This window comes from Urocitellus parryii, chromosome 10, assembly GCF_045843805.1.
Source record: "Urocitellus parryii isolate mUroPar1 chromosome 10, mUroPar1.hap1, whole genome shotgun sequence".
Taxonomy (NCBI): Eukaryota; Metazoa; Chordata; class Mammalia; order Rodentia; family Sciuridae; genus Urocitellus; species Urocitellus parryii.
Window position 1 is genome coordinate 19030205 of NC_135540.1, and position 17942 is coordinate 19048146.

Below are 17942 nucleotides of genomic sequence, written 5' to 3' on the forward strand. Positions count from 1 at the left end.
TAACATTATATTAAGAGAGTCTTCTTTCTACCAATTAGGTCAAAGTCCTAAAATTTTAAGACCCAAACCCCATGGTTTAGAGCGAACTGATTCACAAACCATAGGTGACTTTGCTACAAGAAGAAAGGGTATGTACTTTAGCACCGCATGCTCTCTGGGGCGCTGGGAATTTTATTATTTCATGTTTTGTGTTTTTTTGTTTTGTTTTGTTTTCTTAAAAAGGCAAACAAAAGAGGATCCTTAAATACTACTGCTGTTGCAAATAAAGCTTCCCAAAGCATGTTATTTCTAAAGTGAATGCTTTTCATAATGTACTGATTCTACTTAGCCATTAACAGCAGCATGTTAGATATCAGATAATATGTGATATTCAGTCTTGTCTTATTCTTTTAATGTTTTACGCAATGAAACATTGTTTTCTTTAAGCTTGTGAACTGCTTGTGATTTCCAGTTATCTTACACACACACACACACACACACACACACACACACACACACACATTTTATTCCCAGGTATTTAATTATGCTGTTACTTAGATAAATTACCATTAGCCTTTGGGTATCAAAAGAATAAAATACTAAAAATTATAAAATACATTCAGTCAGCTTAATTCTGTACATGTCTAATGTAGACAAGCAAAACTGTTTTAACTCAAATTTAGTAAATCAACCTGCATTATATTTGAGTTAATAAAAATACCTATGGGCCCCAGGGAGTCTATATAGTCTTTTGAAATGACTACCTATTTTGTAGTTTGATGGTAACTGTAACCTAATTGATTAAAATTTCACATACATCAATAAAGACTAAGGAAACATGGCAAAGTGAACGTTTTTTTTGAAAGTGGCAAGATGAAACATGATTGAGATATTTATTCAATGCATCTGAGCAGTTTTCTATAATATAATTAATATTTAAAAATGGTATTTTCATTTTTCTGCTTACTCTGTACCTTTCTGAAAAAACATTTCAGTCTTGACTTTAAGGAAAGGGCCAAAAACTCTGGTACAAATTAGTTCAAATAACTGTTTACTGCAATAATGAGGTAAATAAGTAAAGGCTTCTAATAAATAAAGCTAAAAATAAACATTACTTAATTTTACTTAATTTGGTAAAGGATTCATTGGTTAAATTAAGCTAAAAGTTTGGAGTGATTGTTTAAAATAATTATGGCCTTAAAGCAGAATTTGAGTCCAAAGATACAATTTACTCTGTTTTGTTTCCAGATGGTGTGTGAATTGATTTAAATGATTTGATAATTAATCCTTTTGGTTTTAGCAAAATTTTGTTCTGGATTTTTACTAAATTTTTGGTTTTAATACTCTCTATGCATCATTTTACCTGCTTAGTTGTGTAACTGATGCTTCAGTATTGAAGAATAGTAACATTTTTATGTAGATGATTACATTTCTATATTGAGGATGAAATTAGTAAAAGAATGAGTGAATGAAATAATGAAAAGTATAAATCAAGCAACTATAAAGGAATTGGGTCACATTACTTTTTCTTGTTCACATTTAGATTACACTCACAAAACATTAAATTAAGAAGCAACATGCATGATGGAGCTTAAAACAATCATGAAACATATTTTTTCTAAGCATTGAGCTGTGTCACATCATGTAATATCCATGAACTTTGTTTCATGTGTGAAGCTAGCTGGTCTCGGGTATATTCTATTATATAAAAATTGAGATGCAGAGGATCTTGTTTGCTTCCCAAAGTTCTATACACCCAATTCCTCCCTTCTCCCTTTCTTTTCAGCCAAGCCTGCACCTTTAGAAATAAAACCTTTGCCAGAATGGGAAGAATTACAAGCCCCAGTTAGATCTCCCATCACAAGGAGTTTTGCTCGAGAGTAAGTACTTTATAAATACATAGTGTAAGGGCTGGGGTTGGTGGCTCAGTAGTAAAGCACTTGCCCTAGCATGTGTGAGGCACTGGATTCAATCCTCAGCACCACATTAAAAACAACTAAGTAAAATAAAGGTATTGTGCCCATCTACAACTAAAAAATATATATTAAAAAAATACATTGTAAAACATACTATCTAGAATTTTCATTATTAAGAAATTTATCTAGATCTTTTGAGGACTCTGTGTATCAAAACTATTTTCATTAAGATACCAAGATGTCATTTGCCTTTTCCATTCTTTGTGTGCAGTGGAACTTTCCAGATCATGTGAGTTCTCATGATATGTCATGATATCATTGTGACAGTTAATGTGCATTTGTGTACTCTTGTATTTTAAAAATATTTCTATTTTCATTTCTGATATGATAAATATCAGTAGAATAATTCATATTAAGTTGAGGTTCTTAATATTTTTAAGAGTATCAAGGATTCATGGGACCAAAAATATCTGAGAACTACTGATCTGGAAAATATAGTAGTTTCTTAGGGGATTACTTAATGGAGATTTATTTACATATACATATGGGGAAAAGAGAATAATTTTACAAACTTAGGAACGTGCATTTGTGTTATATGTATACCTAGAGGAAGTTTTTTTAGAAAATAGGAATTCTTAAATCTTTTTATATTGATATGAAAGTTTTTACTTCTCTACACATCACTAGTAATAACTTATCTTTTGTTTGTATTACACAATATAATTTGACGTCCAAATCTCCTTTTATAATACATCTGTGTTAGTTGCATTTTAATGTGTGTAATAAATTCTGTTGTAATTAATGTGTACAATCAATGTAAATGAATATTTCAGAAGGCATGCACGCCTTCATTTTTATTTGGGGGAGCGATTTCAGAAGTTTTCATCAAGGTTTACATATATGATGATAATTTCTGTGATTAGCTCCTCTAGGTTTCCCTTGTCCCCACGGCCGGATTCAGTGCACAGCACAACGTCAAGCAGTGACTCACATGACAGCGAGGAGAATTATGTGCCCATGAACCCCAACCTGTCCAGCGAAGATCCAGTATGTAAACTCTTTGCCTGATCCTCTCCTTTCCTAAGCAGTGTTTTGTTCTAATTTTCCTTCAGTCTGTAAACTTTACCCTCATGTCTCTTTCTTCCAGTACTTAAGGGAACACAACCAAAGACAACTTGGATAAAATCTAAAACCAGTAAAGAGTCAAAATTTAATATAACTGTAAATCATTGAAAAACAAAAGTTTCTGTTAAATCAGCTTTCTATTACTATAACAAATACTTTTAAACTAATGAACTTATAAAGAGAAAAAGTTCATTTGAGGTCACAGTTTTAAAGGTTGCAGTCCAGGATTAGTTGGCTCTGTTTCTTTGGCCTTTTGTAGTACATCTTGGCAAGAGCAAGTGGCAGAGCCAAACACTCACCTCATGGCCAGAAAACAAGAGAGAACAAGAAGGGAGACCAGGATCTCAATCCCTTCAAAGGCATACCCATGAAGACCTCAAGAAATATAGTAGTTTCTTAGGGGGGGTTACTTAGTTGAGTTTTATTTAAATACAAATAAATCATAAGAATCATTTTACAAACTTAGGAACATGTGTCTGTATTATATGTATACATAGAGGAAGGTTTTCTTTAAAAAAATAGGAATTCTTAAATTTTTTAATATTTATATGAAAGTCTTGTACTTCTCTATGCATCACTAAGCCCTCTAAGCCCTGCCTCTTCAAAGTTCCACCACATTCCAGTAGGACTACAATAAGGACCAAGCCTTTAACGTATGGGCTTTTGGGGGTGCATTTCCTGATCCATCTATAGCAGTTTTCTAGAAGTACTTCATTTAAGATGTGCTCGGTTTTTGATACTCTTCAGAAAAATATACTGGAAGTAGTCGATAAAGTCTTTCTCCAGGCCCAAGTAATGACATTCTTGTGGTGAGAAGGTCTTATACGGGAGATTCTTGATAATCTTTCGAGAATATACCCTTGGGCTTAAAGATTAAAGAAGACCTGTTATAAACATAATACTTTTAAGGTTGGCTGTATTGCCACAAGGCATGAGAACTTTATCATAGCAGCAAATGTTTTGTTTCTCAGAAATCTAAAAAAATACTTCAGATGTTTCAGAATAAAAACCAATTTTAATTTTTAAAAATAATTATCTTTTGCTTATTCTCTTATTGTATCTTATTATATAGAGTATCTACTAGATCTATTTAGTATCTACTAACCTGTTTAACAGTGACTTAAGAAAGAAGTTTCTTTCTTCCTCATGCAAAAATCCAGAGAGTCAGTTGAGAGCTGCCAGGGCTGAGAGCTGTCAGCTCTAGAATCTTTTGGGATTCCGGCCTCTTTAGCTCTGCAAGGAAGTGCCCTCTGCATGTAGCTCACATGCTCATGGAGTAAGGTCATGTTCCGGCCAGCAGACTGCAGGGTAGGATGGGGGGCAAAGGGAGCAGGAGCAAAGGGTTCAATCCAGCAGCTCATAAAAAAGGTTCCTAAAAATAGCCACAGACAAACCAGAAATCAGAACTATGGCCATTTTCAGACACAAAAGGGTCTGGGAAACAGCCTTTTTTCAAAGGGACATTGGACTCACATAAAAGTTCCATCGTGGAGCTGTGCAAGGTGGCACACACCTGTAATCCCAGCGGCTTGGGAGGCTGAGATAGGAAGATCGTGAGTTCAAAGCCAGCCTCAGCAACAATGAGGCGCTAAGCAACTCAGCGAGACTCTGTCTCTAAATAAAATACAAATAGGGCTGGGGATGTGGCTCAGTGGTCAAGTACCCCCGAGTTCAATCCCTGGTACCAAAAAAAAAAAAAAAAAAAGGCCCCATCATGGGAGAAGGGAGAGCAGTTGAAGAACAACAGGATAAGCAAATATTGAATTTCAAATTTTTGAGTCACATTTTAGAGGTCTTATTTTCTTTCTTTGTTGTAAGCTCAGTTCAGTCAATAAATTTGTCTTTCATTCTGCATAGACTTTAAGCGAATAAGGTCCCTCAGACACGTATGTCAGCGATCATAATGAAATGATATGGAAAGCTCGATTTGGTGCTATACTGGTTAACTTTAAAAATTAACAAATTTATGAAATATTCAAAAATAATTTATAATATTTAAGTCAACATTGAATTTGACTGTAACTAATTAGACCAATAATGATTTTAGAGATTACTCAAGGCAGAAAAATTTTTACTGACTCTTAGTTTTTGGATTCAATTTTTTTTTTTTTACTTGTTGAGTAGTTGTTCTATCTTTTTTTATTAATTTAAATTGTTTCCTCACTATAGTGAATAGACTCAAGTAAGAGAATCAGTAATACTTCATCAGAGTAGATACTGTCACCAACTTTCATCTTTAGGTAGTTGAACCAATTTTTTTTTCTAATAATTAGAGTATTTTCTGAGCTAGATGAGATTTTTATACTTTTGCTCAAAATAGTAAGTAACCATAAAAATCTTAGGAAGACAATGTAAAAGTCTGAAAGTAGAATTTGTCATAGGTGAAGGTAAAAGACCGGAAAAAAGACCATTATAGTCAGAAGTCAAAGGAAGTAAAAATATGTATTTTTGTACCTATGACATTAAACTAGAAAACCACATTTATTTGCCAGGAGGGATGTCTAAATAATCACTGATGGATTGCTGAAGAACTTTGGTCATAAGTGTTAGAAATGACCAAAAATGACCTAGGTGGAAGTATCTGTCTACCATGTGCAGTAGAAAAGTCAACTGAGCCATGAGCGCCAACTACAAGGCCTCCTTGTAGTACATGTAACTCTTCCTTAGAAAATATTGGGAAGTTAGTGTACTCATGAAACACCATGGAAGTTCACTGGATCTAATGCATGCTGATGAAGTCAGTAATAAACTAACCTTAAAGTTCTCAGTTGAGACAGGATCAGACCATTTCTGGTTTATTCATACAATGAAGACCAAATTCTTGAAATTGACATTTTACAGCTCATTTCCTAGGAGATTATGTCTGTCATAGGCAGTGAAACAGTGAATTGGTGATGCTGTCCACTAATTTGTATGAAGATCAATGTCAAACATTTGAACCCTTAATTTAATACCTGAAATTTAAGTGATGGTACACTATTACTAAAGACATAAATTGTTACATAATAACAACATACATATCCTAAATGATCTTACATGTTTTTTGAAGAATTTTAGAAAAATCTAGCATTACTGTTTTGTTATTTAATTTACAGAACACGATAATTCCCACAATTTTCACAGTTCCTCAAAAAACTATTTTGGAAACACAGTGGGTGAAAGGCTAGAACACAGAGGGAGGCTGTTCCCTGTTGAAACCGGATCAAGAACAAATAGACTTCCTCATCGACACACAGATTTTAACAATACTTAAACATTTCCAGTTTTAGTAGTCACTAGACATAAAACTTAACTAGCAGTTCTGAGAAGTTCTCTTTGGGGACAACTTATTAGGGTTAAATGAGCAGGTCATATGAATTTATGGATTCCCTTTATATCTTTATAACACTGTGAACACTTCTAGGCGTTTCCAGGCAGGGAAACATGGGATGTGGGTTGTTATCCATCACCTTTGAACATGGAATATTGCTTACCCTCCCAGCTAATTGGTTGTGAGAGTAAAATATGGCCTTAGGCAGGGGGAAAAAATGACACTGATTTCAGCTTCTTCATGAATTAGTAAAATGGGGGGTACTGTCTTTAGCATTTCAGCTTGAGCAAAATTTTCTTATATTTTTCAACCCTACATGTTAATTTCAATATTTTATTTGTAGTTGTTGAGAAATTTGATTTAAAATTATTTTTCTTTAAATAGGGTTATTGCATTCACCTGTGCAGTTGCTTGCTTCACTCTTACACCCCACCTCATGAAATCCAGGCCATGTGGGGCCCCTCATCAGGCTGTGGGCCCTGGCACAGAGTGTGTCACTTCAGAGAAAGGAGCACCTTTTTCTAATTTATAAAAGGATTTATACTGCCTGTCAGCAGCCCCACTACCACACGAGGGAATAAACTGAGTATTTTTCTAGCAAATGTTCTTTCCTTTAAACACAACTCTCTCTACTTTAACTGTGGGTCATGGGAGACAGGGGTGAAACAGCAACTCAAAGAGTCAACGGAACCAGATTCATGCACAAGTCCCTGATGAGCATGCGGTCTTCCTTGTGAGGCAGCATTTCTAGATGGGGGAACTGCAGTGTGCATGGTGGCAAGTCACTTTGGCGCACACTTAGGATACAAAAGAGAGTGGACGTAGGGACATAAGGGCATTTCGCCCTCCTCCTATTTAGCATTGGTTCGAGTTCCTGCTAACCTGATCCATTTTTATTTTTCTCAAGCCTCTGGCTTTTTGGTTCTTGTTTATTGCTATCCTCTATCTTCCTATTTTCTTTATTTTACTCTAGAGAGTAGTCCTATTGTACACTTCCTTTTAGAAAGGAAGAGATCAAACTAAGAAAAGACAGGAAATTAATTGGTTAAAAGAAATCCAGATGATTAAATAAAATAGACTTTGGAATCATTATCTATAACCTTGAGATAATATATTTAACTCAAAACTAATGTTTTTGCTTGAAAGCCTTTAAATTAACCATAGAAGCTTTCTTTTAAATTTAATTTGAAAGCAGTGGGTATAAGGAGCCTCTGCTATAAAAATGAAATTGAGTACAATATAATGTTAATAATGTTCAGATTGAACTTTTATGGCCAGCTGTGATTTGATTTCCCCAGTCTAAGTTTAACCAAATTTAACTTCTGAAACTACTTTTGACTTCCTCTAAGTTTTAATATATTTAAAATATTATTTATTTTCATTCAATTCTAAGAGTTTATTTAATTTTCTAAGCAGACATTTTTTCTAGCCTTGTTCTTTTGAAAAGCAAGTACAAGGTGAATGGTATGTATCAGTGGTGGTGGCTCACATGTGTATTCCTAGCTACTCAGGAGGCTGAGGCAGGAGGATCTCTTGAGCCCAGGAGTTTTAAGGCCCCCAACTCAAATGAAAAAGGATGAATGGTGTATTTCATGAATGTTTGACGGCTGGTGTTGTTGTGGTTCACTTTCAGAATCTTTTTGGCAGTAATAGCCTTGATGGAGGAAGCAGTCCTATGATCAAGCCCAAAGGAGACAAGCAGGTGGAGTACCTTGATCTAGATTTAGATTCTGGGAAGTCCACACCACCGCGGAAGGTGAGTGAAACCTCATTCCACAAATGTAGTTAGCATGCACTTTAAACCAGCATTGTCTCCTTGGGGAAACCTTTATTATGTTTAATTTAAATTTAATGAAGTCTATTACTTAATGCACTTTTGAAAACTGCAACAAAATGGTGGAGTCTGAGTCAGGCACAGTGGCACACGCCTGAAATCCAGAGACCCAGGAGGCTGGATCAGGAGGATCACAAGTTTAAGACTAGCTCAGAAACTTAGAGAGACCTTGTCTCAAAGAATAAAAGGGGGGGGGGGGGAATGTGGCTCAGTGGTGGAGCACCCCTGGGTTCAATCCCTAGTATTCCGCCCCCCCTCAAAATAACAAAGAAAGAAAGAAAAAATTATGGAGACTGATAAAGTAACTTTCTTCTTTCTGATGGTATGGCGGTTAGACATTTTCTGTTTTTATCACTGAAATGATTGCTTAACAGATTCTTAAGGTAAACAATATCTTCATTCTTTTTTAGAAAGTTATCTCAAATCATGTGTTCTTTCTGTCCAAAATTTCAATTTTTTTCTTTTGTTAAGCCCACGATTAGTAGTATTAGTAGGAATCCATTTTGTAAACAGCATTGGCTTACATCTTCCTACCTGCTTACCAACTTCTTTGTCTATCACTCTTTTTGTATCTTAGACTCTCCTTCTTGTAATTATTTTTCTTCCTTCTGAAATGTAGTCTTTAGAAGTTTCTTTAGTGGAGCTCTGAGGGTGGTAAATCCTTTCCACTTTTTGTTTGTTTGTTTTATGTGATGTCTTGATTTTGCTTTATCTTGGAAAACAAGACAGGTTCAGTAGACAGCTCTTGACTGACAGTAACTTTCTCACCACCACGTAGAAGACACTGTTCCCCCTTCACCTTGCTTCTGTCCCTTGTGTTGGAAAGTATGTTGTAGTCCGATGGCCATTCCTATGCAGGTCACCTATCCTTTCTGTCTGGCTGATTTTAAGCTCTTTCCTCTGTTTGTGTCATTTTGCAGTTTCCCAACAAAGTCTAGACATGAATTGCTTTTTATTTGTCCTGCTTAGTAGAAGTTGTGCTGCTATTTCATTTTCTGGGTTTGCAATTTTTTCTCAACTCTGGAAAAATGTCAGTCATTCTTTTTACTGTTTATTCTCTCCTCTGACATTTCTGATTAGACATGTTAGGATGTCTGTATTTTCTGGATCTCTTACCATTCTTTTATAATTTCTGCTTGTCATCTCTCTGTGCTTAAAGATGTTTCTTTACATCTTTCACCGAGTTCACTAATTCTCTATTCTTCCTATTTGTTTAGTTTTTTTCAATTATTTTATATTTCATTTCTAAAGTACAGTTTGCTGATTTTAACAACTTCGGATTTCTTATTTGTTTTATTCCTTTTATATTTATGCTTTAGTTCCTTTAAACATTTTATACGTACATGTTTTATGCTGTCGATGCAGTAACTTTGATAGTCTGAAGTCCTTGGAGGTTTAAATTTGTGTTTATTGTTTCTGCTAACTTTTTTTTTTTTTTTTTGGTACTAGGGATTAAACCCAGGGGCACTTAACCACTGATCATATCCCCAGTCCTTTTTTTATTTTATTTAGAGACAGGGCCCCACTGAGTTGCTTAGGGCCTTGTTAAATTGCTGAGGCTGACTTTGAACTCTCAATCCTCTTGCCTCAGCCTCCTGAGCTGCTGGGATTACAGGCATGCGCAACTGCGCCCAGCTGCTAACTCATTCTTTTTGGCTTGTGTGTTTGTATATTATCTAATTGCAAATCCTGAGAACCTAAATTTCCTCCAGATAAGATTTGTATTACCTTTTGCTAGGAACCAGGATCTGCTACTACTATAGTTCATTCCCTTCGGGGACCACAGCTTAACAGGATAGCCTTAGGTTCAGCATGACCTCCTTCCCCCAGCCTCCTGGTGACTCTGCTAGATTGACATCCATCCTGAAGACAAGGTTTCTTTCCATGCCTTAACCTCTCCCTCCATTTTTCTTATAATTAGCTATTTTCTTTCTAGTGAGCCCAGCAATGCATTAATAATCACATTTAAGTTATCTAGTGTCAGGCTGGATTTGGAGAGTCAAAGAGCATCAGCCCATGTAATTGATTGTTCTTGAACTATTGCTTTGCAAAAATCAACAATGAAGCAAAACAAACAAAAAACCCACACATTTCTTAACTCTGAAAGTAAACACTGGATTTCAAAAAAAAAAAGTCAAGTTAAAGGGAGAATCAATCTGCATACGTTAAGATGAACTATGATACGGCAAAGTACATTTTACTGTCATGTATAACTAAAAAGAACAAATAAAAAATTTAAAAAAAATGAACTAGGTATTTTCTGTCCCTGTTTCCTATGAATAACATCTCTGATGGGGGTGTTAGTGTGAATTCTTCTATAATTTTAAATTAAAGAGAAAATTTAAAATTATAGAAGCATTGTTAAACTGAGGTAGTTAATGGTATTTCTTTGTGAGCCAATAGAATTTCAAGAATATCCATAGTGCCTGTATGTCCATTTTAAGACTGAATTTCACTCAGTCCCACTTTTTTAATGTACAATTTTTGTTTTTTCTTTGCATTTTAGCAAAAGAGCAGTGGCTCAGGAAGCAGTGTGGCGGATGAGAGAGTGGATTATGTCGTGGTTGACCAGCAGAAGACCCTGGCTCTGAAGAGTACCCGGGAGGCCTGGACGGATGGAAGACAGTCCACGGAATCAGAAACACCAACCAAGGGTGTGAAATGAACATATCACCTTGCCATTTCTGAACAAAAGAGAACCAAATGTAGAGAGAAATCCTGTTTGAAGAGGACGTGACACTTCTATGCTAACTAGATCCTCGAGTGAACAGAGTTGAAGTCAAGGGACCTGTCACACATAATCAAGCAGTTGGGATTGGAAATGGTGCTTTGTGGTATCTGAACAATTTGTAACATGTAAATAATGTGGAAAAATAGTCTCATTTAGCTCCCAGAGAAACATTGGTCCCGTAGTTAACACATTTGTAGTATTACTGTATTTATGCACTTTTTCATTTAAAACATTGGTTTGGGTCTTCTCGATGAACCTTAGTGGAATTCCTTTAGGAATTCCTGTTTTTTTTTCTCACACTACTCTCTATAACAATACTAAGTTAACTAAGCTACTTTTAGATCTGGAAATTGCTGTTGAAACTACAGTCTAACAACGTGAAAATGAGAAGTAGGATCCCAAATTAGCTTTCTACCTGACATTACAGGTGGTAACCATTAGCTTGAACTACCAAGTCCTCCACTGCCTTTCAGTATGCTGAGGATAATGTATATATTGGTGTCAGGACCTAGTTCTCTGGTTCATGTACATTTAGTTTTTAATGGAGGGACTTTGTTGTATTTTGTTAATGACAGTGTTTTTGGTTCATTGAGTGAAGATTCTGCCGGGTGGAATCTTGGACCTTTGAAAGACTGAATATACATTACACTATCAAGTAACCCTGAAAATCATTGACAGCGTGCAGTGATGACATGCTCTTACGCTTGTTAACATGTATTGAGCATTACTTGCAAAAGGTAGATAATATAACTAATCAGGTACGTACCGGGCACTGAAGTGCTAATACACTGATCAGGTTTAGACAATGAGATTTAGTTGTGTTGTTCTTCATCCTAATATTGGTTTCCAGTGTGGAGTTAAGGAAACAGTTGACATTCACTGTTAGTAATAGCAACATACTGTGATTCTTAATTAGACAGTAATTGAGATTTATTACTCTTAAGAATGAAATTCTATCTTTTGACACCATAGTGCCCTTTCTATGATTTTACTTTACTTAATATTCTTCTTGGCCTTATATTTAAATTCCTATGCAATTAATGTTTTATATCTTCATTTTTTAAAAAAATAGATGTTATATTAGTGATTCTCATGTAGTACCTGTTGTTTTTCCAGTAAAAGAATTTAGGATTTTGTACTGTGATTTTCTTCACTGCCCCTGTTCGTGAAATATCAGAGCCTTGCTGTAATGTGAAGTCCTCTACCCACGGACCCCTTCCAACCAGATTTCCAAAACCACCAGAGGAATGGCATAATTCTGTCTCACCTATAACATGGTCCTGTGTCACAGATGTCAAGACCACAAACTGTAGTGAGACTACAGTTACATTCATCTTTCTTGGCTTTGCAACACACTTTAGAAAGCAGATATAGTTGTTTGGGGTTCTTTTTTATTACCTAAGTCACGGACAGTCTCTTATGTATTGATTTCAGACTTACAGCTTTGGGGGGGGGGCATTGAAATGGGGTGCCCACCACTGAGGCACAACCCACTCCATTCAGACCTCTCACTGTTGCCTGAGTACACAGATGTGCCCTGATTTCTGGCCCTTTGGCCCTAGTACTGTGCCTGATCCATGTGCTGGGTTAACTTTCCCAGTCCACAAACTATGTGCTAATTACAAGATGAATTATAGACTAGTAACATGTGATGCTTTTAAATGTTTGCTTTATTTTAAACAAAAACTAAAACCCAGAACTGAATTTTGAGGTGGATTTTTAAATAAAAAAAGATCTGTTTGATTTTGGTGTGCAAGCTGTTTTATAATAAAACCACAAAATAAAAATCTAAAATCTTTGAAATATGCCTAAACTGTCAAAACACACAATACAGTTGATGTGTAAAGGTACACCATTGACATTTTACCTGGAGGAGGAACATATTTTGAAGTTTAAAACCCAAAACAAATATATGATTAATTCAGAAATAAAAATATTTCCTTAAAACTGCCTATATGGAGGGTCCAAAGCCATTATGAATGTTTTCAGTGTAGTTTCTCAACTTTTTTACAAGTTACTCACTTTTTGTAGCTCTACAACACTCTGTTTTTTAGAATACTTACCATTATGCTGAAGAATGGAGGGTCTGGGGGATGTAGCTCAATGGTAGATCATGTACTCATTAGCATTTGTGAGGCCCTGGTTCAATCTACAGCACCAAAAAAATAAAGAGAATTGAAATGTTATTATAAAGGTAGTTTGCTTTAAAAAACTAAATCACATTAAATTCTGTATTAACAAATTAAATTAAAAGATGGTTTCTTTATAGAACATTGTTTTTCAAACATTTTTCAGGACTAGAATATTTTGAAATTTTTAATGTATTATTTCAATACATACAGCCCCCCAAGGTCGATTTTATCTGTATAAATGTTTTTCAAGTTTCTGCTTATGTTAACTTGTTAGTTCATTACTATGAAAAACAAGATTTCTGAATAACACAAATGTGGAGTTATGGTGGAGGAAATCTTAGCGGTTTGAGTGCTATCAATAAAACACGAATATAAGTGCTTATAATAACAGTCCAAACACACATCTCTGGAGGAGTCTTTAATTAGAGATAGCTGAAATTATCTTCCAAAGACTATATAAAGATATAAATTATCTTGGTAGTAGAAGTTAACACATAAGCAGTCTCCAGTGTGGTAAAATAAGGTATGTGTTAGGATGTGTGGTTTTAGTAAGTTTTTAAATATGCACTTAAACTAAATTGAATGATATCCTTTTAACTCACCCGTAAATCACCTCCAAGAAGCTAGATTTCAGGGAGGCATGGGATGAAAACCACTCATTACCCATGTGATGTTAGAGATCAGAAATCTTTCCCCCACATTTGATGTTTCATATCTTGTATTCCTTATTTGACAAAATTTTAAGTTTTTTTAAATTTTATTTATTTATTGATACTGGGGATTGAACCTGGAGGTGCTTTACCACCAGACCACATCCCCAGACATTTTTATTTTTATTTTGAGACAGAGACTAAGTTTCTAAGTTGCTGGGATTATAGGTATGTGCCACCATACCCAAGACAAAATTGTAAGATCTTATATAGGTTTGAATGCCAAAACACAGTTCTGCTTTCAAAAGTCAAAACTCATACTTTAAAAATTGAAGCTATTTAACCCACAGCAGGTATCACTCAAGCTATATAAGATGTTTTAATCTACACTCTAGTTTATACATTTTTTACTGTGAGCATTTTAGAGAATTCCATAAAGGTACTATGGGTGTGTTTAATCAGATACTAAGTTTAATTTGATATAGAAATGCTGTTGTACATTAAGGTCATAATTTCTTCTGGAGTTTTTATATTAATGGGGTTCACAATCTTCCTGTTCACAAGTGTATTTAAACTGGAAATTGAATATCAGTGTTGGTTTTTCTTTTTCTACTACTGGAGAGTTGTCTGCTTTCCCCCTACAGAGAAAACAATACTTTTAAATATTTTGTTAAAATGTTAACTACTATATGCTTGTTTACTGTGCCATAGATTCTGATTGTAATTCTCTGTTTTCTCGAAAACTCTTCATGTCTCCTTCCTTTGGTCCACTCCAAGTGTGAATGACTGCAAAATTTTTGAGGCTTTACAGTGAGGTGCCCCTGTCTGTGGATCATTCTGGTAGGTCTCGCCCTCTGCTGTCGAGTAGTCAGGTCAGTGACAGGGTTGTATATGTGGCCAAATCATCTGGATTTACAGAGCAAGAAAGAGACATATATCCCAGGATAACAGTTACTTACAGTCACACTTGATGTTATGCGTAAATTTTTATGTGATTTTTAAATACTGAACCATGAGATGAAATGCCACAGTGTAAATGAGTATCGATGGCATCATGGACTTGAAAACCAATGTCATATTATTGAGATAATTGTTTTCAGTCTTTCTAAATATGTTTATGTACTATTATGATTTGAAATAATTTAGTCTGTCTTCCCTTCCCATAGATTTATTTTTGTTTAGGTTCAGTATAATCTCTGAGTTTCTATAAACTAATTCACCAGGGGATTAACATAGTTTCTACTTCCTTTACCTAAGGAAGACAAAGTTCTGACCGTTCTGCATGAGTTCTGGAACCTAAGTTGATTATTGATGTCTTCCCACATTTCAGCAGCAAAATCTTATGTATAAATTTACTTCTCCCCTTTTGCACATCTTCTTTTGTAAAGATCCAATTGTAGATATTTTATGCTACCCAAATAAAAATTTTCAAACAGTTTGGTTTCAGGACCTTTAAATAGATGATTTGGATACTGAGATTGTGAACTAAGGACATATACATGTGTATTTGCAAATATTTTAATAAGGATGGATTCCAACCCTTCTGTAGAGGTGCCTGGATCAGAACCTCAGTTCTGCTATTAATTGAACTTATTAGACCCATGTCTTTAGGGTCACACATTTTCTGCACAGAGATTTCACTAAGTCATGCTAAAATATGACCTGCTCTAAATAGGAAACTCTTCTAAGACACATTAATATGCCATTATCCCTTCCTCCAGCCAGTGCCGATAGCATTTTATAGAGTAAAAGACCAAATAAATAAGGGTCTGTATGCAGCCTTAACCATGAGAAGCTGCATCTTATACATAAAATATGATTTGCGCAGTGATAATGTTTATTTCTATGAGAGTCTCCAAACATCCCTAGCACTTTATAAAATCCCAGGAATTGGGACAAGTCAGTCCTTGGGTCTGCTCAGCCCAGCATTTTGCAGCTTTAAATCACTTTGGGGGAAGTGAGGTTGTCTTCTTTGAGGTCATCCTTGCTTTATCTGTTTTTCTGTCATCTTATACATGAGTGAAACGTCTGGGAATTTACATGTAACTTCTTTGTGAAAAAAAAAAAAAGCTATATCCTCTGATAGAGAAATGCTTTTTGAATTTCAGTTTTGTACAGAATAACTTGGCAACTCTGAGAATGTTGTAATACTTTTAAAAGCTAGGTCAGCAGACGGAGACATTTGATTATTTTGTGATTGGTTACAGTCCCTGCTTTAGTATTACATTAATTTTTCCCCCAGTACTGGAGATTGAACCCTGGGCACTGTACCATGGACCTACATCCTCAGTACCTGTTTCTTATTTTGAAACAGGGTCTTGACAAGTTGCTAAGGCTAACCCAGAACGTGGGATCCTTCTACCTTCATCTCCCAAATAGCTGGCATTATGGGTGTGTGCCACTGCACCCAGCTACATAAAATTTTTTAAGAAAATAAACAATTGCCTATAGAAAATGAAGTTTCTAAGATGTATTTCTGCACTTTATTAGACAGGATGTTATTACTCCTAGTTATTTTCGGTGATTAACTCTTAGATCAGCATGTCTCCTCCTAATTTTTTGATCCATGTAGTGCCCAGAACATCTAGAATACTCTCTCTATATGACATATATAGTATGGAAATTTTTAAAATCAAATATCCCCCCAAAGTTTACTTTGTCAAATATGGATAGTGGTGGTTAATTTTCTGCCAACCAGCTAAGCTATAGCATCCATGTGTGGTCAAAAACTGAGATGTGGCTGTGAAGGTGTTTGTAGATGTGATTCATGTTTATAATCAATTGATTTTAAGTAAAGCCTAACATGGGTGTGCCTCACCTAGTCAGTTGAAGGCTTTCAGAGCAGAATTGGGAGCTTCCCAAAGAAGGAGTTCTGCCTTAAGACCGCACATTAGAATGGGAGATGTTAACTCATTGTTAGAGCACCTGCCTAGCATGTGCAAGGCCCTGGGATCCAAACCAAACTAAACAACAAAAAAACTACAACTTTAATTTTGCCTGAGTTTCTAGTCTCCGACCTACTCTGTAAATTTCAGACTTGCCAGACCTAATTATCTTCAAGTCTTCCTTAACATGAAACTCATCTGCCTGTCTCTTCTTCTCCCTTTCTCTTTCATCTTTCTTTCTTTTCTTCCCTCCCTCCCTCTTCCTCTCTCTCTTCCTCTTTCTCTCTCCATATAAAATAGATATGTATTTGTTTAATATGTCAAATGATACAGAACAGCAAATACATGATTCTGTTTCCAACAATGAACTACATATGACAACTGATGAATTAAACTGAGTGCTTCTTAATACCCAGCAATGATTTTAAAGTTTAATTTGAAATATATTGGCAGTCTTTGCTCCAAAATATTTTTCTCTTCTATAATACTCGATGAATTAATTTCCAAAGTCATATACTGACAGCCATGTTTCCACTCTGGCCTTAATTTACTGTCTTCTAGGAATTGTTAAATTGTCATCTCCAGTGAGGAAAACCAGAATGATAAGAATGCAAAGATGATTGGGTTCTGGCTGAGTAGGGTCAAGGATTCAGTTAGGACAAAAGTTAATTGGAAGCACTGGATTGTAGTTGTCACAAGCTATAACCCTAATGCATATATATTTAGTTATCTCTAACTTAAATTTCCTTTCTGTACATAAAACAACACCCTACATACCTCTAAAACTATTTTTAATCAACTTTGCAAAATCATTGAGCCTGAAAGTTGTTTATTCCAATCCTCAAAGGAGTAATTTTGTCTTTCTTTCTTTCTCTCTCTCTCTCTCTTTTTTTTTTTTTTTTTTTTGGTTGGGGGGGTGGTTTTGGTGATTGAACCCTGCACCATATGCATACTAGGCAATCATTCCACCACTGATCTGCATCTCTATTCCTCTTTTTTAAAAAGGACAGGATCATGGTACATTGCCCAGGCTGGCCTCAAACTTGCAATCTTCCTGCCTTAGCCTCCTAAATTGCTGGGATTACAGGTATGCACCACCGTGCCCAGCTACATAAAATTTTTGAGTAAGATAAATGCTCAACTATGGAAAATTAAGTTTCTGAGATATATTTCTATGTTTCTTTATAGAGGATGTTATTACTCATGGTCATTTTTGGTGATTAACTCCTAGATTCCAAATAATAACTTTTGTCCTATTTTTTTTTCCTACTGGATAGTGGACAATTAAAAATCCCAATCATTTTGCTAAAGTACTGGTACCTGTGTGGCACAGGCCAGGTGCTGTGGAAAACACAAGAAATCTAAATCACATTTGTATTT

At 35.3% G+C, this 17942-nt stretch overlaps 1 protein-coding gene across 4 annotated transcripts in view; it reads left to right on the forward strand.

Moving 5' to 3' along the window:
* The window catches only part of Gab1 (GRB2 associated binding protein 1), a 119484-nt gene extending 104450 nt beyond the window's left edge, over positions 1–15034 (forward strand). For 2 of the 4 annotated variants that reach the window (XM_077803413.1, XM_026392725.2), the window contains 5 exons: positions 39–128; positions 1766–1859; positions 2819–2942; positions 7964–8086; positions 10671–15034. In XM_077803413.1, coding sequence (XP_077659539.1) covers positions 39–128; positions 1766–1859; positions 2819–2942; positions 7964–8086; positions 10671–10829 — 590 coding nt within the window. In that variant the 3' untranslated portion in view covers positions 10830–15034. The remainder of the gene's footprint in view (positions 1–38; positions 129–1765; positions 1860–2818; positions 2943–7963; positions 8087–10670) is intronic. The other 2 variants (XM_077803414.1, XM_026392726.2) reach the window with 1 other exon arrangement.
* Positions 15035–17942: the final 2908 nt, after the last annotated feature.